Genomic DNA, 24,501 nt, shown 5'->3' with positions numbered 1-24,501 from the left:
GACCAAACATGATTGCCACTCAATGCCTCTCTTGCAAAACACAGTACCCAAAAGAAGAGAGAGAGAACAAGGGGGAATACCCTGCCACAGAGGCAGGGTGGGACGGGGGGGGTGGAGGGGGGGCGTTGCTGGGACCCGTGGTGGTGGAGGATGGGCACTGGTGGAGGGATGGGTACTTGATCATTGTATAACTGAAACCCAAGCACAAAAATTTGTAAGTCTATAACTGTACCTCATGGTGTTTCACTAACAAAAAAATTTTTTAAAAAAATGGGTCTGTTTTCTTTCCCATAAGGCCGTTTGAGATGGAAATACTTTCCCAATTCAGAGCACCAAGTGGATTCTAGCAAAAACCAGATTCTCGAAATGTTTGTTTTGTGTCTGTGCCCCCAGCTCTCTTGCTATCCTGACAAAGTTCTTATAGCAAGATTCAAAGTTGCTACCTGGGGGCCACAGAGATAGGCAAAGGGTTAGAACACATACTTTTCTTGCTGGAGGGCCAGGTTCTCTTCCAGGCTTCACAGGGTCTCTTGAAAACCTCTGAAAGTAACCCCTGAGTACAGAACTAGGAGTTGTTTCTGGGTGCTGCTGTGTATGGGCTAATAACAACAGCAACAACAACAACAAACAAAACAAACAAACAAACACCAGAAAATCAAAATAGTTGGAGATATTTGAAAATGAGTTGTGTCTCTACCAAGGGCAAATTAAAGACCAGTTATGAAAAGGTCAAGATTATCATCTCAGGTACAACAGTCTTATTTGGTTTTCTCAAAAATGTCCTCATCAGGGGCTGGAGCGATAGCACAGCAGGTAGGGCATTTGCCTTGCACGCGGCCGACCCAGGTTCAATTCCCAGCATCCCATATGGTCCCCTGAGCACCGCCAGGAGTAATTCCTGAGTGCAAAGCCAGGAGTAACCCCTCAGCATCGCCGGGTGTGATCCAAAAAGAAAAATAAAAAATGTCCTCATCAAAAAATAAGAATTCAGATAAAATTTATCTGTGATGCAGGAATCAGAATGAAGAGAAGGTGAGAGATAGCACATTCACTAGGAGGGGGAGCTGCCGGGGGCACCTGGGGCCCAATTAGGGTTACTGAGTGTTGAAGTCACTACAGAATTATTCCTTCAAAGGAACTGGAGGTTATTCTGGGCTATTGTACTCCTGTGCTTCCACCCTAGCTCATAAATAGGTTGATCACTCCCCTAAGACCAAAAACCTCTAGGCAGCAACAAGTTGTAGATAAGATAGCAGTGGAATAGAAGACAATTTTTATCTCCCGGTAAGCCACCAATGGAATAGAAGACAATTTTCTAGAAATTGTGACCTTGAGTGCATGAAAGGATACAGGCGAGACATGAAGCAAGTCCACCATAGAGACCCATAAATAATGTACATAACCAGCAAAGAACTTACAGTTTTAGATGATAATTAGTGTGGTAAGAAAATGCAACAGATAAGTATATTCTCTTTAATAAGCCTCCTACCACTTGGTGGCAGTATACCAAAGTTAAGGTCCTAGCTTTTTTATTTCTGAAAAAATTTTAAGATATTCATTTAGGCTGTAACTATACCTCACAGTGATTCACTAATAAAAAAGAAAAAGAAAGAAAAAGAAGACATTGATTTATATAGCTATACTTGAGTTTCGTACATAGTGTTCCAACACTAATTGCATCATCAGTGTCAACTTCCCTCCATCACTGTACCATCACTGTACCCAGGTTCCCCCCAACCCTCCAGCCTGCCTCCTTGATAGACACAGTTCTAAGTTTGGTGGTTATAATTTGGGGCTCCTTCTTTCAGTACTGGTGGCTCTGTGGTGGTTTAGATATATGCATATATCTCTTCATCACTGATGAAGACCTTCTTACCTCCTGCCTGCCTCGACTTACTCCCTTCCTCAGTTTCTTTCCTTTCCTCATTTCTTAAGCTAGGGTCAAATATTTGTGTCCCCCCACCCCTGACCCTTTATAGCTTGAGTTCCCTCATCTTATCATTTAATATACCACAGATAAATGAGATAATCTGGTATTTTTCCAATATCCGACTTCTAAAAATCTGGGAATAGAGTTTCAGTAAGATCCAGCTATTCCACTTATTGGCACCTACTCCAAAGGCCCAAAAGCTCCATTCAGAAAAGACATTTGCGCTCCTATGTTCATTTGCAGTACTATTCATAATAGCCCAAACCTGGAAACAACCCAAGTATCCAACAGCTGATGACTGGGTAAAGAAACTGTGGTCCATATACACAGTGGTGTACTACTTGACATTAAGAAGAGATGAAATCATACTATTTGCTGCTACATAGATGAGTCTGTAAGTATCATGCTTTGTGAAGTTCGCCAGGAGTGGGGGAGGGACAGATGCAGAATGATCTCTCTCCTATGTGGCATACAAAGACGTAAGGGGGTAACAAATGTCTCAAAGCAGCAGAAACTGAAAAACCGATCTTTAGCAGGAAGCTTACCTGGTGAGGGTGAGGAAGAGACACTGAAATCAATGGTCTGGACACTCAGGTGGAAGATGTGGTGTTGGAATGCTTTACGAACGAAGTCCTATATTACAGTTTCATAAGCCAGGGTATCTAAAATAAAATAAAAGTTTAAAAGCTAAAAGTTTTTTTCTCCCTTATAAACACTCTAGCAACAGACTTTTATCTTACATAGAAGGCCCCAAGTGGGGCCAGTTTGGGGAAAACAATTTAAGATCAATTTTGCTAAAGTAAGTGGATGTGTGTCCCATTTTTTAATCAACCACATACGAACTGGAGCGATAGCACAGCAGGTAGGGCATTTGCCTTGCACGCGGCCAACCGAGCTGACCTGAGTTCAATTCGTCTGCCCCTCTCGGAGAACCCGGCTAGCTACCAAGAGTATCTCACCTGCATGGCAAAGCCTGGCAAGCTCCCCAAGACATATTCGGTATATGCCCAAACACAGTAACAAGTCCCATAATGTTACCAGGCCCGCTCGAGCAAATCGATGAACAATGGGAGGAGAGTGACAGTAACATATGAACTTGGGGTGTGTCATCACTCTCTTTTACTTTTTTGGGTTTATCTTCTCTCCTCCCTTCTCCTCTTTCCCGCTCCCGTTCTCTCTCTCTCTCTCTCTCTCTCTCTCTCTCTCTCTCTCTCTCTCTCTCTCTCTCTACCTGGGAAACCAGGATAAGAATCAAGACTGACTTTCATTTTTCTTAGGGCAACCCATCACTCCAGTCTGATGCCACAACTACCCAAAACCTTAGGTGTTAGGGATCAGTTTCTGTAGCCTGTAGATCAAGTGGACGTCAGATGAATGGCTGTCTTATGGGCGGGGGGGTACCTTACTGTCTATACTTTGCCGGTGCTAGGGGATCATGGTCAGCTTTACCAGTCCCTCACCCAGGTGGGTCAAGCAGGCAGGCAGTAGGGCTCTCTCTACTATCCTCATCTCTCCCCACACCTCCCACCAACAGCAAAGTGAATACATGCTTAACCCACTTTCATAATTTATACACTTCTCCCACCGCCCCCTGCCACATACACACACATATACACACACTATCTGAAAGTACAACACTCCCATTGGGTATGACTTGACAGGTTATGTTGAGGGTCTGGGAATGTTCAAAGACATTTCCATATAATTAGTGGTGATGTATTCCTGGACCCCAAACCATGTCAAAGAGCAATGTCTTCTTTGGGATAGCTGAGGAAACCTGTGTATTTCTTTACTTTTTATTTGGTTTTTAGTTTGGGGGCTATGCCCATACCTGGTGGTACTCAGTGATTATTCCTGATTCAGTGCTCAGGAGTAGGGATTGCTCTCAGCAATGCTCGGGAGAATGATGCCTGGGACCCAGCAAACCTGGTCTCCTACATGCAAAGTATGTGCTCAGGTTCATTGACGCATCTCCTGGCCATGCAACTCTGCCTTCATTTGCTAACTGAGGTCTGATTTGACTCTTTTTCACTCTTTTTCTTATAGAAACAGGAGGATCTTTCTTTTCAGCAAGAGAGGTGTTACTTTGTTTTCCTAACCAAAATTCTGACAGTAAATTATTACAAATGCTAATATTATAACTATTCTCATTTATTCATGTCTCATGTCATACTTAATAATTCTTCCTGGGGCTGGAGCAATAGCACAGTGGATAGATAAGGTGTTTGCTTTGCACACAGCCAACGTGGGTTCAATTCCCAGCATCCCATATGGTCCCTGAGCACTGCCAGGAGTGGTTCCTGAGTGCAGAGTCAGGAGTAACCCCTGTGTATCGCTGGGTGTGACCCAAAAAGCAAATAATAATAATAATAATAATAATATAACTCTTCCTAAGCTACTTTGAGTCATTCACTTAAATCCTATTTATTAAAGTAAGTTTAAAGTTATTAAATACCATTATTATCTTTGAAATATCTTGTGTGGGTTTCTTCTTTCTCCTCTCACTTCTGTTTTTGTTTGTTTGATTTTGGTTTGGGCCCACACTTAGCAGTGCTCAGGTCTTACTCTGGCTCTGTGCTCAGGGATCACTGCCAGGAGGGCTTGGAGTACCATACATGGGGCCAAGGATCTAACTTGGGTTGGCTGCATGCAAGACAAATGTCTTACTTGTACTTCTCCTTTAGCTTCTGAAATGTTGATGTTATCCAGGATTTTGTCATCAACATTTTGTTTTCCCTCAACCAAGCCACAACCTGGCAAGCTCCCCATGGTGTATTCAATATGCCAAAACAGTAACAACAAAGTCTCACAATGGAGATATTTCTGGTACCCGCTCAAGCAAATCAATGAACAATAGGACAACAGTGCTACAGTACAGTGCAACCAAGCCACTTCCCAAAGGTCATCTTCTCAAACCCAGAGTTGAAGTCTGGGCTTTCCCACAGTTTCTAGATTTCCGGTCCCAGCCCCACCTCTTTCTTTTTGTGATAACATGGAAAATTGTCACGGGTGCTGCCAATGTATCTGCAAACCTGGGTTTCTAAGTAGAAAACAGTTGATGGGTAGAAGGGATTCTAGAAGGATGGGGCAGATGAAGGAGAATGGTGTGAAAGAGTCTTACCACACAGGACACTGGAAATTTCTCTTCTGGAGATGCCCAGCGTCACTTGCTCCATATAGATATCCCATCAACTCTAGAAGAGAAGGAAAGAAGTGGAGTGGTGGGTGGGGAAGAAGAGACGTGAGAAATAACGGGGCAAGAGTCAAGGGGATTCAGGAACATCAGTGGTGTTGAGCTAAATATCCAAACCACAGCATCAGTGACACTGAAATCATGACACTGAAATTTTAACAACCAATCTTATAAAGGTGCCTGTCAAGATTGCAAACAGGGAGGGGGGGTGGAGGAGATGGAACCTGGGAATACTAGAGGCAGGAAGTTGTTTCTGGCGGTGGGATCAGGGCTGGAACATTATATGTTTAAACCCCAAATATGAATAACTTTGTAAGTCATGGTGCTTTAATAATTTTTTAAAAGAAATCCCATCAATTCTAGATCAAGCCCCATTTGTCTTGTGCTGATTTCTACTTTTTTGGTTTAAGCTAGAGTTCTAGGAGTTACCGTGAAAAATTTTGTTCTTGGTAAAAACAAGTACACTAAAATGCTAAAAATTCTTTCCCCCCACATCTTTAAGTCATTGGCAAGTATATTCATAATAGGAAAATGACAAGGTAAAAAGATCAGATGTGGCAATATACTTAAAGAATTATCTAGTAAGAAATCAATTTCCTCTTTACAACCTGTGGTTACTATGATTTAATGAGGTTAGCAATTTGTTCAAGAAAAGGAAATTAGATCTTCAGAGTTTTTCATAATGAAAAAATTTGTGAAAATGTATTTTATTGCAAGAATTTGACAGCTTTAAGAGATGTCTCAGTTTTCTCTTGCAAGTCCAACTAGAAAATTTACACTAAAAATGAATATAGCTATAAATTTTTATCCAGAAAAAATTATATATAGTGTAAGATGAACTAATGAATCTGTTTGAAAGTTGTTTACTTTGAATGAAACTGAACACTGGGTTTAATAAAATTTTGTGTTGTTCATTTTTTGCTGTTTTGTTTTGGGGCCACTGCTAGTGGCGTTCAGGGCTTACTTCTGGTTCTACACTTAAGGATCAATTCTGGACTCAGGGGAACATATTGATGCCAGGGATCAAACCCTAGTTCACTGCATGCAAGACAAGTGCCCTATAGGCTGTACTATCTCTCTGGCTTCTTGTATTGTGTTTTAGAATGAAAACAAACAAAGGTTTAACTCTGCCATATTGAATCAGTCTTTTATTAGCAACTGATCAGTATTAACTTAAGAAGAAAAACTCAGAGCCAGAGAACTGGTATTGGAGATAAAGCACTTGCCTTACATGAAGTCAATCAGGGTTCGATCCCCAGCACCCTGAATACTGGTTCCCTGACTACAGGTGAGAACCCTGAAAACAGAGTGAGGAGTAAGCCCTAACCTAAGCTTTGCCAGGTATGGCCTAACCCCACCCACCCCAAAGATTCTTATAAACAATAGTGTAGCAATAATCCCCTTATTAAATATAAAAAGCAGAAAAGTATCTGAAGAAGACAAATTTATTATTCAAGATTTACTCTGTCAAATGAGAAGGCAGATATTGGACAACCTAATTTGCTCTCTAAATTGCTATTTTACATCTGCTAACAGCTGTGAATGAACACTTTGAATTCCCAATCCTGTGAAGAAAGGGCAGGATGTGGGAGGAATATCCTGAAAATAAAGTCAGCAGGGGTCTGTAAGATTTGTATCTATCTAGAGTTAAACAATTGAACCTGCCCATGTCATTGGACAATTGACTCAGGCAGGTTATGAATGGAGGCAAGATCCCCAGTGTGAAAGCCATTGCACACCCAGAACTCAACCATGAACATCACCAGCTCTGCTACTGAGAGAAAGATACGAAACTAAGGACATTAGAAGGAAGATGACTGACTTTTTAAATTAAATTTTATTAATTATTAAAATCTTCCACCAACAGTCATTTTTTAAAAGTGGCCTTCAAAGATACTCTTATTTTTATATTCCAGTGGTTCTCAATTCTGGCTCCTAATTTTAACTGAACTTTTTGAGGGTCAATCCTGGAAATTCTTGGGGGATATTGTAGGCATCATGCTTGGGGGTTGCTCCCAGGGGTCTCCAGGGACCAGACCGTGCTAGAGATCATATCCATACCTCAAACCCAAAACATGCATTCAATCTATCTCCCTGGCCCCCTCAGAGATTTTTTTAAAATATCAATATCCAGACACACAAATTCGTGAAGCGTTCCACATTTTTAAGGAAAAAAAATGTTTAAAAAAATCAATATCCAGATTCCACCATAGAAATTCTTTTTTCTTTCTTATTTATTTATTTTGCTTTTTGGGTCACACCCAGCTTTGCACAGGGGTTACGCCTGGCTCTGCACTCAGGAATTACTCCTGGTGGTGCTTGGGGAACCATATGGGATGCTGGGAACTGAAACCTGGCCGGCCGCGTGCAAGGCTAACGCCCTACCTGCTGTGCTATAGCTCCAGCCCCAAGAAATTCTCATTCAATTGTCTAGAATGAATCCCAGGGCTTACTGGTGGAGCCCTTGCCATTCACATCAGGAGACCCTGGGAAAGAAAGCAGGGCAGGGAGGAGGAAGAAGTGGGGTGAAGCAGAATCTCAGCATAAAGATGTTTTCAATGGAACAGTGACCAAAATACAAAGACAGTCTACAGAATGGGAAAGGATATTCGCCAACTACACATCCGACAAGGGGTTGATATCAAGGATATACAAGGTACTGGTTGAACTACACAAAAAGAAAACATTCAACTTCATCAAAAAATGGAGAGATGAAATGAATAGAAACTTTCACAAAGAAGAAATCCAAATGGCTAAAAGGCACATGAGAAAATGCTCCACATCATTAATCATCATGGAGATGCAGATCAAAACCACAATGAGATATTACTTCACATCGCAGAGACTGGCCCATATCCACAAGTACAAGAGCAACCGGTGCTGGCGCGGATGTGGTGAGAAAGGGACACTCCTTCACTGTTGGTGGGAATGCCGACTGGCTCAGCCCTTTTGGAAAACAGTATGGACGATTCTCAAAAAATTAGAAATTGAGCTCCCATTTGATCCAGCAATACCACTCCTGGGAAGATACCCCAGAGAGGCAAAAAAGTATAGTCGAAGTGACATCTGCAATTGTTTGTTCATTGCAGCACTCTTTACAATAGCCAGAATCTGGAAAAAACCTGAGTGCCCGAGAGCAGATGACTGGTTAAAGAAACTTTGGTACATTTACACAATAGAGTACTATGTAGCTGTTAGAAAAGACGAAGTCATGAAATTTACATACAAGTGGCACTACATGGAAAGTATCATGTTAAGCGAAATGACTCAGAAGGAAAGGGATAGACATAGAAAGATTGCATTCATCTGGGGAACATAAAGTAACAAAATAGGAAACTAACACCCAAGAATGGCCGAGATTAGTACCAGGATCTTTACTCCATGACTTGGAGGCCAACCACACATACTAGAGGGAAAGGGAGCTCAGATAAAGAGGGGAACACCAAATAAAGGTGTTGGGAGGATCCGCCCAGGATGGGAGAAGCATGCTGAAAGTAGACTCTAGACCAAACATGATTGCCACTCAATACCTCTTTTGCAAACCACAACACCCAAAAGGAGAGAGAGAACAGAGGGGAATGCCCTGCCATAGAGGCAGGTGGGATGGGAGGGATGGGGGGTGTGAGGGATACTGGGATCTGTGGTGGTGGGAAATGGGCACTGGTGGAGGGATGGGTATTTGATCATTGTATAATTGAAACCCAAGCACAAAAATGTGTAAGTCTGCAATTGTATCTCACGATGTCTCACTATTAAAAAAATTTTAATAAAAAATATAGAAAAAAAAGATGTTTTCAATGGGCATTCCAGAGACCTCTAATATTCGAGCAACTAAAGAGATGGAATTTGAAAAGGCAGAGGCTGGGACGATGGCCCTAAGGGCTGGAGCGCATGCCTTGTGCTGCCGAAGTCCCGTGTTGGAGCCCTAACACAGAAGGGTCCTCCGAGTCAGCAGCAGCACCAGCCCAAGCAACACCGTCCAGCAGAACTGCAGGCTGAGCCCTCTCCTCCCTCCAAAACGAGAAACAGTGTATTGTGCTTCTGACTTATGACATTCACTATAGGAATCCCGCTAGAACATCACTTCATTTTCTTTCCCCCTCTTCTCTTTCCTTAGATAAATTGTCTTCTGAATTCAGGGAAAACAAACAAAAAGTACACTGGAGAGCTGGAGAGAAAATACAGTGGTTAAGGTGCTTGCCTTGCATGAGGCTGACCCCGGTTTAATACCCAGCACTATATATGTTCCCCTGAGCACTCCTGGGGTATCCCTGAGAACAGAGCCAGAGTAGCTCCTGGGCACCGCTGGATGTGGTCTCAACACCCCAAACAAACAAACAAAGAAACAAAACAGAAAATGAGAAGGAAAAGGAAATGGTAAATTGACTATTAATATAATAAAAAAAAGTTCATAGAACAAGAAATTCTGCAATAGAACCTATTATTAAACCATCTCAAACCATAGCAACTAGGAGAAGACCTGGCAAGAAAACCCCCTGGGGAGGCCTATAGCGACCAACCAAATAGTTGGTAATTTTCCATTTGCTCATAGAATTTTGATAATCTGGTAAAAAAAAATTGTTCAAAGCAGCCAGCCTATGATTTAGCCACTTTAAACAATTCAACAAAAGCACTGTTTTGTACTTAATCACCATTATATTGTTCACGTCCAGAATAATACCTGGCAAAGACCAGATTCTAAAAAAGGCAGACTAAAATGAATGGTCAAGAGTAACCCTGAAATTCTCTTCTTACAAAACAGACTAGCAGTGAAAACCCAAGTTGCTGGCAAATTATGTGAAGGATCGTCTCCTTTCAGTGAAATATTTCGATAGCTAAACCACACGTGTCTCTTCTACTTGGACAAGCTCATTTTAGATGAAATGGAGAAAAAAAAAAGTACTGACAAGGCAGTTCACTTTCAGTAATTTGGGTTTTCCCAAAGAGTGATATGAGAGCCAGTCATCCTGAGTTGGGCAATTTTGAGTTCCTTTTCAAGAATCTTAAATGTAGGTCAGGACTCTGCTGACGAATTTCCATTTGCTTCATAGCTGCACATCAGCCCAGATCACTGAAAGGAAGCATTGAAAGAGAAGACACAATGCAGGAGAACTGGGAAGCAGCTCGGAGCTGAAGCAGAATTATGGGCTTCAAACAGGTTGGAAGGTAAAGAGAGAATGATCGCCCAAATCCATACAAACACTTCTATTTTCTTTTGGAATTTTTTTCTCTATGCTACAAAAGTTTTCTCTTGCAAGTTCTATAAGAACTTACGATAGCGATAGCCAGTGGAAGTTGAATGAATATGGTCTAAAATATCACTTAACACGTTGAAGCTGGTGTGACAATTTGTGTTAATTGGCCCCGGTGAAGTGTGAGTGGCACCAGTGGCACTTCTCAGCTTCAATGTGTTAAATAACAGCTGTATATATTTTATTGGAGCACTGCTAATTTGTAAGTAGGACCATTTCTGAGTTGCTTTCTCCCATAGTTTTGTAAAGAGGGGACCTTTAACAAATTATGGAAAGGATCCTTATATTTATAAGTCACAGGAACCCATTTTTAAATGGTGTCAAATATCTCATGTTCTTTGCTAAGTCGTGGGTTTTGTTTTGTATGCAAGGCTCAAGCTTTAACTAATATGATTGTAAATAACTGAATTATTCAGTAAAGCACGTAACTGAACAATTGAATGATGAGATGCCAAATGGAAAAACTGTTTGAATTTCTGTGGGTTTTATTGAACACTCTACAGATGAAAGGACTTTCTGTAAGTTTAATTGGTGATAGCACATATATCTTCCTTCGTCTCTATTCATCCTGAATGAACTTTTCTCTGAACATTTTGATGTTTTTGGTTTCCTCCTACTTTCCCTATCAAAGACTGATCTTTCTAGCTTTTAATCACTGCACGCACAAATCTGGTTGGGAGAATTTGTTAGCTGAGTTAGAGCCTAGTCTTTCTTCAGTGAAAGACCAGGTGGGGAGGCGTCTGTTTGATCAAGACAAGATGTTCTATTAAGACTGGGGCTGTAGTAATAGGATAGTGGATAGGGCATTGCCTGGCATGCAGCTAGCCAGGTTTGATCCCTGGCACCACCCTTGGTCTCCTGACTCTACGCGGATTGATCCCTGAGTGCAGAACCAGGTATAAGCCCTGAGCACTGCCAGATGTGCTATTCTCCCCCCCCACACCTGCAAAACAATATATATTTTTTAAAGTCCTACTTTAAAAAATCGCATTTTTGTTTGTTTTAGTTTGGGGGCCACACCTGCCTATGCTCAGGACTTACTCCTGGCTCTAAGCTCAGGGGCCACTCCTGGCAGGCTCAGGGAACCATATGGGGTGCTGGGGATTCAATCTGCATTAACCGTGTACAGGACAAACTCTCAATCAGCTGTACTACCTCGCTGGGCCCTAAAGAATTATATTTTGTTTGTTTGATTTGGGGCCACACCCAGTGGTGCTCAGGATTTACTCCTAGTTCTGCACTCAGGGATCCAGAAGGAGTATTTGGGGATCAAACTCAGGTTGGACCATGCAAGGCAAGTGCCCTGCTTGGAAATTTTATCGCGCTGGCCCCACTAAGAGTGATTTTTGAAGAGTATATTAAATCCTATTCTTCGGTCTTATTCCTCCTCCTGTATCATCCTTCCTCGCATTCTGCTGACTTTGCTTTCCTATGCTTCCCACCTACCTTCTTATCTTCTTCCATTTATCCTTCTTTCTTTTCTTAATCAAGTATTCTCATCAAAGATAAAGTTTTTAGAGGGAAATGTAATTAATGATGATTATGAATTTGTTATTTTACCACAATACAGAAATTTAACCCTTTCTCCATATTTTTTTCTAGAGCTTATCCTATTTTCACGCATGAATCAGGTGATGATCCAATGGGATGTGGTAGTAGCCCTTTACGTATTCTTCAACTGGTGTCATGGAGGTATAGTATTTTGAGTCTGTATTTTATTTAACAGATAAATATAGCTTACTGTTATTTCCATGAATAAGTTAGGATCTCTGTGAATTAAAATGTATTATGTTGAGAAAATTATATGCACATAAAAATTAGATGGTCTGGAACTTTCAAAGTTTGACCTCTCTCTGGCAGGAATCTTTTCTCAAATGCTCCTCTGTCAGGCAGACCTTTAACTCATAGATAAATATTTTCATGAAGAGCTTTTTGTTTTTGCAGGGGGAAAGGGAAGAGGGGTCCCCATATGGTGCTCACAAGGTCTTGGGGCCCCTCTGACAATTCTCCTCCAATCAGACCAGCAACTCGATGCAAGGCACCAAGGATGTGGTGCTGCCCTTGCACCAGTGTCAGGAAGCACTGAAGTCACCTTGGGTTAGGGGCCACCAGGGCTGTACCAAAGGGAGCCATATGGTGAGACTCACCCAAGTCAGGTACTCACTGGACATTTGACATAATCATAATCACTCTACAAGCTCCCTGCCACATGGAACAGCTTGTTACCTTGAGTTGGCATGTTTTGACTTTGAGTTATAATTGCATTATGAGAAATCTATTCAATGTCAGCGTGAAAATCAATTCCACAGTGATTTGTTGATGGTAACTATGTATTAAGCCCTACGTCTTTCACTCCTCCCAACCATAGGCAGCAGTAGTGTGTGCTGTGATTGTTCCATCTTATAATTCATACCAGAGATTGGCACTGGGAGAGGGACAAGTAGAACAGCTTGGAAGAATACAGGATGGGGTCCATGAGATGTTCTGCCAGGAGAAAGTGGTATGTGGGACTTTCCACTGGGGCATATGGGCAATCCAAGGGGCTTCACAGATTCGTTCTACAAGTCCCTCTAAATCCTGATTCAAAACCAAGCCATCTCCTACAGGATGGAAAACAATTTAGAGAGTTAGAGATAACCAGCCCCACCCAAACCCCACGAGACCAGAACCCAAATCCTTCCAGCAGGATATTAGACACTTGTGCTTCAAAGCCCATGATTCTGGGCTTCCTCCTTCTCCCATTTCTGAACACCAGAACAGCATTTATCCAAATCTGAAGCTGTGTGATATTTTCTTTTTGTTTGGGGGGCACACCCAGCTATGCTAAGTGTTTAAGCCTGGCTCTGTGTGCACTCAGGGATGACTTTTGGTCATACTCAGGGGACCATGTGGAGTGCCAGATATTGAATACTGGTCAGGCTCGTGCAAGGCAAGCCCAATCTCTTCTGTATTATCACTCTGGTCTATGACAATTTGACTTTCTGTCTCTTTTGAGTGTTTTATTTTTCTTTGTTTCTGTGGTATATGCAAAAGTTTTCAGCTCAGTAGCTGGAATCATGCCCAGTGATTCTTCAAACCATGCGGTGCTGGGAGTCAGAGTCAGAGCTTCTACATGCAAAGCATGTGCTCCAACCCTTTGAGCCATCTCCCGGGCCATGACATTTCTTATGTAGCCTCAAACATTCTCACAGTCATTCCATGATAATATTTACACACACACACACACACACACAATGGTTTGTGGGTCATTCCTGGTGATATTAAGGGCTGATGGTTGGTTCTGTGCTCAAGGACCACTCCTGAAGGTACTCAGAAGATCATATGTGATGCTGGAATCAGCCATGCACAAGTCAAAGCACAACTCAAACACTTTATCCCTCTACAATTTCACCAGCTTCTCATATATAATTTTTAAGGTTCTGGAGATAGTTTGTCTCAGCTTAAATGGATGAATTTTCTTAAAACAGGGATTTTTTGGTTTGTTGTTTTGTTGTTTTTTTTAGGGGGGGGGCGTTAGGGGTAATCTGGGCTTTTCAGTGCCCAGGAATGATCACTCCTAGCAGTTCTTGGGGTACTGAGGATTGAATTCAGTTTGGGCCTTTGTAAGATAAGCACCCTATCCTTGTGTTCTCTCTCTGATTGCCCCAGGTTTTCGTAAAACCTCCACATCCATTAAATAATAATAAAAACCTTCATTTCATGCTGTTCCCTTCAATTTTCTATTGATGAAGAAATAATTTTTATCCTACCTTAACACAGTCAGCCCAGGTTTGATTTCTCCACCCTTTTCGGAGAGCCCGGCAAGCTACTGAGAGTATCTCGCCTACCCGGCAAAGTCTGACAAGCTACCTGTGACGTATTCGATATGCCAAACACAGTAACAAGTCTCACAATGTTACTGGGCCCGCTTGAGAAAATCGATGAACAACCAGAGGACAGTTCTATAGTGCTACAGTAACATTAAAATATTTGGGGCCAGAGTGATAGTACAGTAGGTAAGGAGCTATTTGGCACACAACCAACTGGTGTTCAATTCCCAGAATCCTGTATTGTGCTCTGAGCCAGCCAGGAGTAATCCCTGAATGCAGAACCAGCAGAAACCCCTAAGAATCACTGGGTGTGACCCCAAAACCAAAGGTTAAAAAACACATTAAAATATTTATAATTTTTGTGTCAATATTCATTATGTAAATGGAAATCTTCAATTAAATTTAAGTTATTCAAGTTACTACCGTAGGTTTTGTATTACGAAGACTCCTAAAAATCAAACACTGACATTTGTCACAATTTTTATAAATTTTTTCAACTTTATTTTATTTTTATGAAGTAGTTCACAATATTTGATTACATTTAATATTCAGACACCAATCCCATTGCCATAACACCTTCCCACCACCATATTTCGGATGTTTCCATCCCAAACCCCAACTCCTGTCCCAAAGCAGAACTAAAATAGTTTATTGTGCATTGTTTGTTATGAATAAATAAAGGAAAGAGTGTGAAGATTGTTGTATTGCACCCATGGGTCATTAAGCCCTTTTATAAGAGATTAGTAACATGTTATTAATTGTTAAGCCTAGTTGTTATTATTTTTAGAAGGTTTTAAGAGCACAAATAACAGCAATTTCCAGCAAATGTCTATAATAAAGTTGGCAGGGCTTTCATCATGCTTTCTTTATATGAATCAAATTTCATTAATACTTTATCTCATTGTCATCTGAGCTTATTAAAAGGACATTAAATTATTGATTTTTAAATTATAAAGATAATATACTTACTGCATAGTTTTAAAAGTTCATGAATATATACTTTGGATTAAAAATTACTTAAACATATTATTATTATGACTATTATCATGTATTTCTCTTTCTTTTTTTTCTTTTTGGGTCATACCTGGTGATGTTAACGGTGACTCCTGGCTCTGCACTAAGGACTTACTCCTGGCAGTGCTCAGGGGACCATATGGGATGCTGGGGATTGAGCCTGGGTCAGCTGCGTGCAAAGCAAATCCTTACCTGCTGTACAATAGTATTGGCCCCAATTTATCTTTAAATTATGCTTCTTTTACTTTTAACATCAAGTCTATATGAATTATGTATTTCTGCAACTTCTTTTTAAACTAAATAAAACAGTCTAAATTTCTCTCACATTTATTAATGACTCATTTTTAATAAATATAAAGCAATAGATTTTAGTTTTTGCCCTTGTTAAAAACATGGTTTTAAGAGCTGGAGAGATAAGTACTAGTCCTGCATGCAGCCATCTGGGTTTGATCTCTAGAATCACAGATGGTTCCTTGAGCCCCACCAGTTGTGATCCCAGATCTAGGAGTAATCTCTGAGCACACCCAAAAGCCAAAATATTAAAAAAATATATTTTGGTCTTACTCATTAGACTTAGAATCTCCCAATAAAAGTAGCCTTTATCTACAAAAGAGTGAAAGATTATGTACCTAGAGAATGAGGCTTGAATTCTGCAATGTTGTTTTATTTCTCTTGCCTTTGATAAATGGTGCAACCTCATAATACCTCACATCTTTTTATTTTTTAATTATTTTTAAATTATTATTTTAAATGAATCACTGTGAGGTACAGTTACAGACTTACAGACTTCTGTGCTTACGTTTCAGTCATATAATGATCCAGTACCCCTCCCTCCACCAGTGCCCATGCTCCACTACCAATGTTCCCAGTATCCCTCCCGCAACCCCCCAATCCTTCCCCCACCTTTGTGGCAGGCACATTCCCTTTTAGGTGTTTTGGTTTGCAATACAGGTATTAAGTGGCCATCGTGTTCTGTCTCTCATCTACTTTCAGCACACATCTCCCATCCCGAGCAGACCCTCCAAGCATCCTTTACTTGGTTGTCCCTTCTCTATCTGAGTTGCCTTTTCCCCCAATGCCTCACTACTTGTTCTACAGCAGGACTAGCAGTATTTTCTTTAGGGCAATTAAAGGAGGAGAGAGGCTGACTCCAGTCTTATGTTCTGTTACCGAACATCAACAGAAATGTATAGAAACAGACTGGAGTGTCAGAGAGATGATAGTACAGGTATAAGGCCTTGTATGTGGCTTGTATGTGGCTACCCTGGATTAACCTTTAGCACCTCGTATGATTAGCACAAAGCCAGGAGTGGCCCCTGAGCACTCACCAGGTGTGGCCTATGGCCTCCTCAAACAACAACAACAACAACACACACACACACACATACACCCTGGAATAACTCAAATTGAAGGTTATATATGTAGTCCTAAAACTTCTCTGATGAAAATCATTTAATAGAGAATAATTAATTTTATGGGATTTTTTATTGGAGGGACCACACCCAGCAGTGGTCAGAGCTACTCCTGGATTGATGCTCAGGGGTCACTCCCAGTGCTAACTCGGGGTGCCAGGAATCAAACCTATGTCTTCCGCATGCAAAGTTTCTTATCTTAGCACTAATCTTTGATACTACCTCCTCGGCTCTTAGACCAGAATTAGAAAAATCAATAGCTTATTCTTTAAAATCTCTGCTTTAGATGCTCATTCAAAACTTAATTATGTTCTCGATCTCTTTCCAGGACTCACAAATATAAACTGCTCTGGCTGCATCTGGGTCAAACCGGCCACAATTTTTAAGATGGGTATGAATATCTCTATCTATTGCCAAGCATCGCTTAGGTACTGCCAACCAAAGGATTTTCATTTTTATGAAAATGTCTGCGGAAAAAACGACTTCAGAAAAATAATTCCTGTCACAAAAATCAATAAAACAACAGCTCTGCTTCAGTATAACAATTTTCGAGAACCATGTGCCTCAATTTTCTGCAATGTGAACTGTCCTGGATATTCACGAGAGACACTGATTTGTGGAGAAACCATTTTTTCTGGATGTAAGTATTGGGAAGCATTCAAGATCCTAGAGAAAAGGTAGTCTAGCAATTGACTAATGAATTACCAATCCTGTGGAAAAAACAAAGCGTGTAGGTTCAGTTCATTTCCTACATTAGGTTAGTGAAGGAACTGCAAATTCAAATGTCACCAAAGGCCAGCTGGGTGAAGTCAGTGGGTGAGGAATGAGGAATGATGGCAGGGAACTGCACCATGGAAAGCGGAAGAGAGCCAGTTGTAGCGGTCAATCACCAGCATTTAATAGAGCATCTTTCAAAATAAAACACAGAAATATGAATTGTTTTAGCTCCTGGCTCTATACTCAGAAATCACTCTTCATGGAACTCAAGGGATCATATGGGGTTCAGTGGATTGAATCCAGGTTGGTCAGGGGCAAAGCAAGCCCCTATTGTTTGTTCTGTCACTCTGACCCACAAATATGAATTTTTAATGGGAGTGCTGCACATTTTTGAATGTTGCCTGTGTACTTAAAAAACAACAACAACAACTAAATTTCAGTGCTAGTATGACCATACACAAGATTTGTGAGAAAGGGCATCTTCAGATTTTTAAGTGTTGCTTTTTCATTTGTTTTTCATCTCTGTTTTGTTTTCCAAACTAATATCAGTCTTGAAGCAGATCATAATGAGAACACTTAAGGCTAAGGTTTAGGAAGAAACAAAAATTTCAATTCCTGCTATACTTTTTACCAGCTATGTGACCCTGGACAAATTGCCAAGTTGCTTAACCCATCTGAACCTCAATTCCACGTCTCTAAAATAAGGCCAATTATACCAGTTGAGTTAAGCACCAGTTTTTAGGACATTTAAAAGCATATAATATACACTGTAAAGTGCAATGGCAGTGTGCCCCAAACCTCAAAAATGCACATTTTTAATAGAATATGAGATGATTCTGATAATTCCCTGCATCTAATCCCAACGAGTCAGTTATGAATCATTGCAGTTGTTACTGCAATTATTAAGAAAAATTAAATCAAGTTAATCTCTCTATTCTTTTTCAGTTTTACAGTCACACTTGGTGGTGCTCAGGGCTTTCTCCTGATTCTGTACTCAGAGATCACTCCTGGTTCGGTTCTGAAGGCCATATGGGATGTCTGCAAGGCAAATACACTATTCACTATATGATCTCTCTGACCTCACCCCAGGAGATTAATCTTGAAAATATATGGTGGATTTTGTGCTCATAGTATTCCGAAAGGTGTTTAAATTATAGCAATTGGGATGACCTATCTAATTATATTCTTGGTTCTATTATTTTGAAGGTGAGATAAACAAATTCAATACCAGTTTAACCCAAATTCACTCCCAAGGCATCTTGATTCACCCTCTAAAAAATAGAGAGACTTGTGTCTCTGTTCTACTCTTTTTTTTTTCTTTTTGGGTCACACCCGGCAATGCTCAGGGGTTACTCCTGGCTCATGCACTCAGGAATCACTCCTGGCGGTGCTCGGGGGACCATATGGGATGCTGGGGTTCGAACCTGAGTCGGCCATGTTGACTGCGTGCAAGGCAACTGCCCTACCTGCTGTGCTATCGCTCCAGCCCCTGTTCTACTTTTTTACTCCCATATTCTTGAAAACTCAAGCTTGAGTTATGACTTCTTCCTCATGTCCAGAGCTTAGCTAAGAAGAGCAGAGCACCTGGCCCCTACCCCCTGGCTTCCAGTGTGGGTATCTGAATAGCTAGAAGCTCCCTTCGTTTACAAGACATCCATTGTCTTACTTAACTCTGCACAATTTCATGATCTTGTATGATCTTTTTTTGCTTTTTGGGTCACCCCAGCGATGCACAGGGGTCATTCCTGTCTCTGCACTCAGGAATTATCCCTGGTGGTGCTAGGGGACCATATGGGATGCTGAGAATTGAACCCGGATCGGCCGCTTGCAAGGCAAATGCCCTACCCACTGTGCTATTGCTCCGGTGAGAAGTGGGTGAGAGGGGCTGAGAAAAGGAGGCAAATCGGAGAAGGAAAGTCTTAAGTAAAAAAAAAATCAGTTGGCAACTGATAATAACATGCTAGCCTTGTCCTCAATTGGTAGTATTCAAACCACAGGCAGAAATATAAAATATGAAGGCTGCTTGACTTATCCACATCCTTTTGCTTAAAAGTTTGACTTGTTTACCCTTTGTGAAGGGATGGAAGTAGCGGTGATGTTGGTAAGAGAACATGCAAATCCTGTAAGGAGCTTACAGAGTTAAAGGAAATATTTATTTTTTATTTAGGGGTCCACAATCTGCAGTGTTTGGGGTCACTCTCAGTGCAACGATGGGAGCGGGGGTGACATGTGCCAGGGATTGAACCCAGGGCTCCTACACGCAAAGCATGAGCTTCAGTTCTTTAAGTTATCTCCCTGGCTCAGAAAGATTCTTTTTTTATTTAAGCATCACCATCACCCCCACCCCAAAGGAAGCAATACCACCAGAAAAGATCTTTCTGAGCTGCAATCTTGGTAACTCCCAACAGCTGTCCCAATATTGGTTGGAGACCTCTGTTTCTCAACCAAAGACCCAGGTAATTTTTAGGACTAGGAAGGCCCCTGCTGTCTTTATATGACCAAAAAAACAGAATGATACACATTTGCTTAGGAAAAAACATCACTCTTTCCATTGATTTACATGGTGAAGTACAACTTCTTTCACGGACCTCTAGATATGAATTTGCAATCTTAAGTGCCTGGTAAGATTTTACTCAAAACACATTCAAGTTGAATATTCTCCAGCCTCTACAGTATTAGCAAACACAGCTTCCTATTTAAGTAGGTCAAAAACGCGGGGGTGGAGTAAGGATTTTGTGGTTCTCTTGATATCACGTTGCTTTCACTGGCTCACTTTGATCACAGGATATATGTCCTGTGAACTTTACCATGTCAATGTATTGGCACTGTTTTGAACATTTTAAGTGATTATGTGTGATTTTCTTAGAGACAAATTATAAAAGCCATAAGTGAAATGAGTCATCGCCTTCCCTGAAAAGATATCCTCATACATTTAAAAGCTTCTTTACTCTTAATGAGTGATTTGTAAAATACAAACTATTCTTATAACAATTTCCAGTTTGAGTCCAAATATGAAACACTTCTTAGATTACTGTCTGTGGTTAAATGCGCACATATTATGGGAAATCTGTTTTCTCAGAGTAGCACCAATCATGGAATTAAATACTAAAAGTTGTCTTTGTTCACTGAAAAAATACCAGGCCAGGGATGTGATGCAAGTGAAGGTCTCATGTCTTGCATGTGTGAGACCCTAGATTCAATCCCTGGCATGATAAATCCTCTCTTCCCCAATCTCCCATTGTGTAGCACCTGTGGGCATGTCCCAATAAAAAGTAAATAAATGTAGCCAATTAAAATAAGCCATCACTGAATCACTGTCATCCCATTGTTCATCAATTTACTCGAGCGAGCACCAGTAATGTCTCCATTCATCCCAGCGCTGATATTTTAGCAGCCTCTCCTTACTCGTCTTTCCCAATGCTGCTGTATTGGAGGCTCTTTCAAGGGAATGAAACCCGTTATTGTTATTGTTATTGTTTTTGGCATATCGAATACGTCACGGATAGCTTGCCAGGCTCTGCCATAAAATAAACCATACATAGAATAATTGTTTCTATTTAATCACTTTTTAAATGTACTCATTTATTTTTTTTTTTGTGGTGCTGGGGTCTTAAATATGCAAGGTATGAGCTCTGCCACATCATCACATATATCAAATTTTAAATATTTAAATATATACATATGTACATATTTCCCATTTCCTTTTGTTCCTGTTGTTGTTGCAATGACCTGAGGTTATACCCACTTCGTGGCAGCATTCACACACTCAGGTGTGGCATGACACTTAAGCTGGTTGCTCGCACACACTTGGCTGCAGCTCATGAGAGATCAGACTCTATGTAGTGACACCAAAGGACACAATGAGCGGTGCTGTGGCATCACATACCTTACTAGTATGAATATCTAGTAATCTGGAATGTCTTTCAAGTTTTATTGTCTCTGTCTCTGTCACTCTCTTTCTTCCTCTCTCCTCCTCACCTTATTCCCTTCCTCCTCATCCATTTCTCTTTCGTGGTCTCAAATGACTCCACTACTCATCACACTATACTATTTTGCAACCTACTTTTTTTTGGCCCTCATGATGGCACAGCGGTAGGGCATTTACTTTGCACATGTCCAGCCTGACCAACCCAGATTCGATTCCTCCGCCCCTCTTGGAGAGCCCGGCAAGCTACCAAGAGTATCTCACCTGCCCGGCAAAACCTGACAAGCTACCCATCACGTATTCGATATGGCAAACACAGTAACAAGTCTCACAATGGAGACGTTATTGGGCTCACTCGAGCAAATCGATGAACAACAGGAGGACCAGACAGGACAGGGCAGGACAGGACTTTGTTCACTTAAACGTATTTTTAGTACTTTAACAATCCAGGTACTTAAATAGCTTTCCACAACTTTAAGGAGTATATTATATTTGGTTTAGCCGTATTTGTTTTTTTTATGATCCTTTTCAACTTTCTCCTTGCTATGAAATATTACAAGGCACATCCTTTGAAGACTTCATTCAGGATGCATTCCCAGATATAAAAGGTTTTTGTTGCAAGGTATTAATCCCACTTTTAAAGACTGTCACATGTAGTGTTCTCTAGAAGGATGACACACCAATTTGTAAACCCCTCGACAATGCATGAAGAGATTTCCCTAAATCTATTGCAACACAGTTGATTACAAATTTTTCACAATTCTTTTCAACTTGAAGGCTGGGGTGTGGCTAAGTAGTTCAATGCATGTCTTGCATAAGCGAGACTTAAGTTAGATTCCTCACACTGAAAAAAGAATTCCTAACAATTTAAGAGGTGTTCTTGATATCTATTATTTTTCCAATTTGCAATAAGGATATATTTTTCATCAGTGTTTTTCTTTGCAAGTAATCTCTTGGATAAATTATGGGAAAGTGAAGTATAAGAATTTATTTGCACTGGCAATGAATATTTGGGTATAATTTCAGGAGCATATATTTTACTATTGATAAGCCCCCTATCTCTTGTTTTTTCTGATAAGTAAAGTTTCCTAGGCATGATTGCACACAGAAGGAAAAGGAGACAGAGAGAGACAGAGACAGAAAGAGAGAGAGAGGGAGGGAGAGAGAGATCTGAGAAGTAGAAGTGGACTTTGGATCGATTCTCAGTATTTCCATATTTCTTTTTTTAAAAACCTTGGTCAAAAATGCTGGAATAAAATCACTGAAAATTCCAGGAGCTGTTTTCTAATCAGAGTTTCATAGTTTTGGGGGGCCTCAAGGGTGCCAACAATGTCATCAGAAACTCTCATCCTTTCCCATCTCTTGCGTTTGATTTCTCACAAATAAGCTGCATTCTTACATTGAGTATTGCACTCTGACAGCATGAACTGAGAGCTCACAAGTTTTCAGGGTAGAAAACACCTCTTTACTCAGAGTAGAAAACACCTCTTCTATAATGGCACCAGGAAGCAAAAGTCCCTTGGAGAAACCAGATGGGTTCATCTCAAAGTTCTATTTTGTTGGCCTCAGTCAAGTCTTCTATGAGGAGCAAGTCCTTAGGGTGGGGTCTGGGAGGAGGATGAGATGGAGTGAGAAGATGGAGGAAAAAGATCGCAGTAGAGGGGGCCAGAGCGATGGTACAGTGAGTAAGGTGTTTGCCTTGCATGCGGCAGGTTCAATCCCCGGCGTGCCATATGGTTCCCTGAGCACAGACAGGAGTAATTATTGAACGCAGAGGCAGGACTAACCCCTGAGCATCATCAGGAATGACCTAAAAAGCAAAAAAAAAAAAAAACCAGGAATAAGAGAGGAAAATAATGTTGTCAGAGACCTCACAGTCTCATAGACTGAGAGACTTACCTCAATATTTATCCTTAGAACCAATACTCATCAGAAGGAGAAGAACATTCTTTGATAAGATGCCTCACTATCTCAATATATCCAGGTTAGACTTTTACATATATGAGGACCTTATTTTGTCTGGACAAACATTTTTGTAATGGGCTTTCTCTAAGGGAGATTCTTCCAGGAGAAGGATCAAAGATAGAGCAGATGAAGAACCACACAGGGGTAGAATTCCACCTCCTGGTGCCAGCATTCTAGGCTTAAAGATCCCCAAAACTACCCATCCACTCTGGCTCCTTTATCTCTCTAGCTAGACCCTGATACCACTGGACAAACCCTCCTCTTCCTCTCTCCTCATAGCTCTGACTGCCACCATTTTTATCCCTATGAGTTTAGCTATTTTAGACTCCTCATCTCAGTGAACTTATACAGTATCTGTGCTTTTCTGTCTGGTTTATTTTATCTAGAATCATTTTCCTGAGGTTTATCCATGTTCTGGCTTGTCATCATTGCCTTCACTTTTTAAGGCTCTGTAATATTCCACCGTATGTATAAACATCAAACTTCTCTTCTCAAAGTAACATCACGTTATAACATTTAAGTAAGTTTGGGGAGTGTATCACTGAAGACAATCACTAAGCAGTTCTCTACCTGAAAGTCCCACTCTAGCCTTCACAAATCACTTGGAACTGAGGCCCTCTCCCTATTTTCCTCTGGTAATCACGAGTTGGGCTTAGAGTCTAAATGTTCATTTCTGTTGTATTTAGTTCATCCACCTGTTTTTTTCTCTTCATAAACTGCATATATGTGAAAGCAAATGACATGGGTCTTCTTCCATCTGAGATTCATCCATGGTGTTGCATATGGTAGAATCTCATATTTTTTATAGTGCTATATAGTATTCTATTAAGACATCAGATTTTTAGAGTGATTAGTAAAATAAAAGTTCAGGGGGGAAGAGATTCAATCAGAACACTAGAAAATAATATTTTTAGGACCCCAGAGATCCAGTGGTTTCCAGGTAAGGTAAAGGTAAAGGTAAAGGCCCTCCCGTTGATCGTCGATTTGCTCGAGCGGGCCCAGTAACGTCTCCATTGGAGACTTTGGTGTTACTGTGTCTGGCATATCGAATACTCTCGGTAGCTTGCCGGGCTCTCCGGGAGGGGCGGAGGAATCGAACTCGGATTGACCATGTTGGCCGTTTGTAAGGCGAACGCCCTACCGCTGTGCTATCGCTCCAGCCCAGTTTCCAGGTTTCCAGGTAGGGAAGATTAAAATGCCAAATGCTGCCATGATAAGGCTTCCTGGTAAGGAGTAGAGACTTTGGGGTGTGAATACTATTGACCAGAGTAATAGAGATAGAGA

At 40.9% G+C, this 24,501-nt stretch overlaps 1 protein-coding gene across 1 annotated transcript in view; it reads left to right on the top strand.

Moving 5' to 3' along the window:
• The first annotated feature begins 11,995 nt into the window (after positions 1–11,995).
• Positions 11,996–24,501, top strand: part of IL23R (interleukin 23 receptor) — a 73,737-nt gene continuing 61,231 nt past the window's right edge. The window contains exons 1-2 of the mRNA XM_056122200.1: positions 11,996–12,067; positions 16,939–17,250. Of these exons, the coding sequence (XP_055978175.1) occupies positions 11,998–12,067; positions 16,939–17,250 (382 nt within the window). The 5' untranslated portion in view covers positions 11,996–11,997. The remainder of the gene's footprint in view (positions 12,068–16,938; positions 17,251–24,501) is intronic.

The sequence above is a fragment of the Sorex fumeus genome, unplaced genomic scaffold, assembly GCF_029834395.1.
Source record: "Sorex fumeus unplaced genomic scaffold, SorFum_2.1 ptg000045l, whole genome shotgun sequence".
In the NCBI taxonomy this organism is placed as follows: domain Eukaryota; kingdom Metazoa; phylum Chordata; class Mammalia; order Eulipotyphla; family Soricidae; genus Sorex; species Sorex fumeus.
Note: the sequence above shows the minus strand (reverse complement) of the source record. Positions and strands in the feature narration are given on the sequence as shown.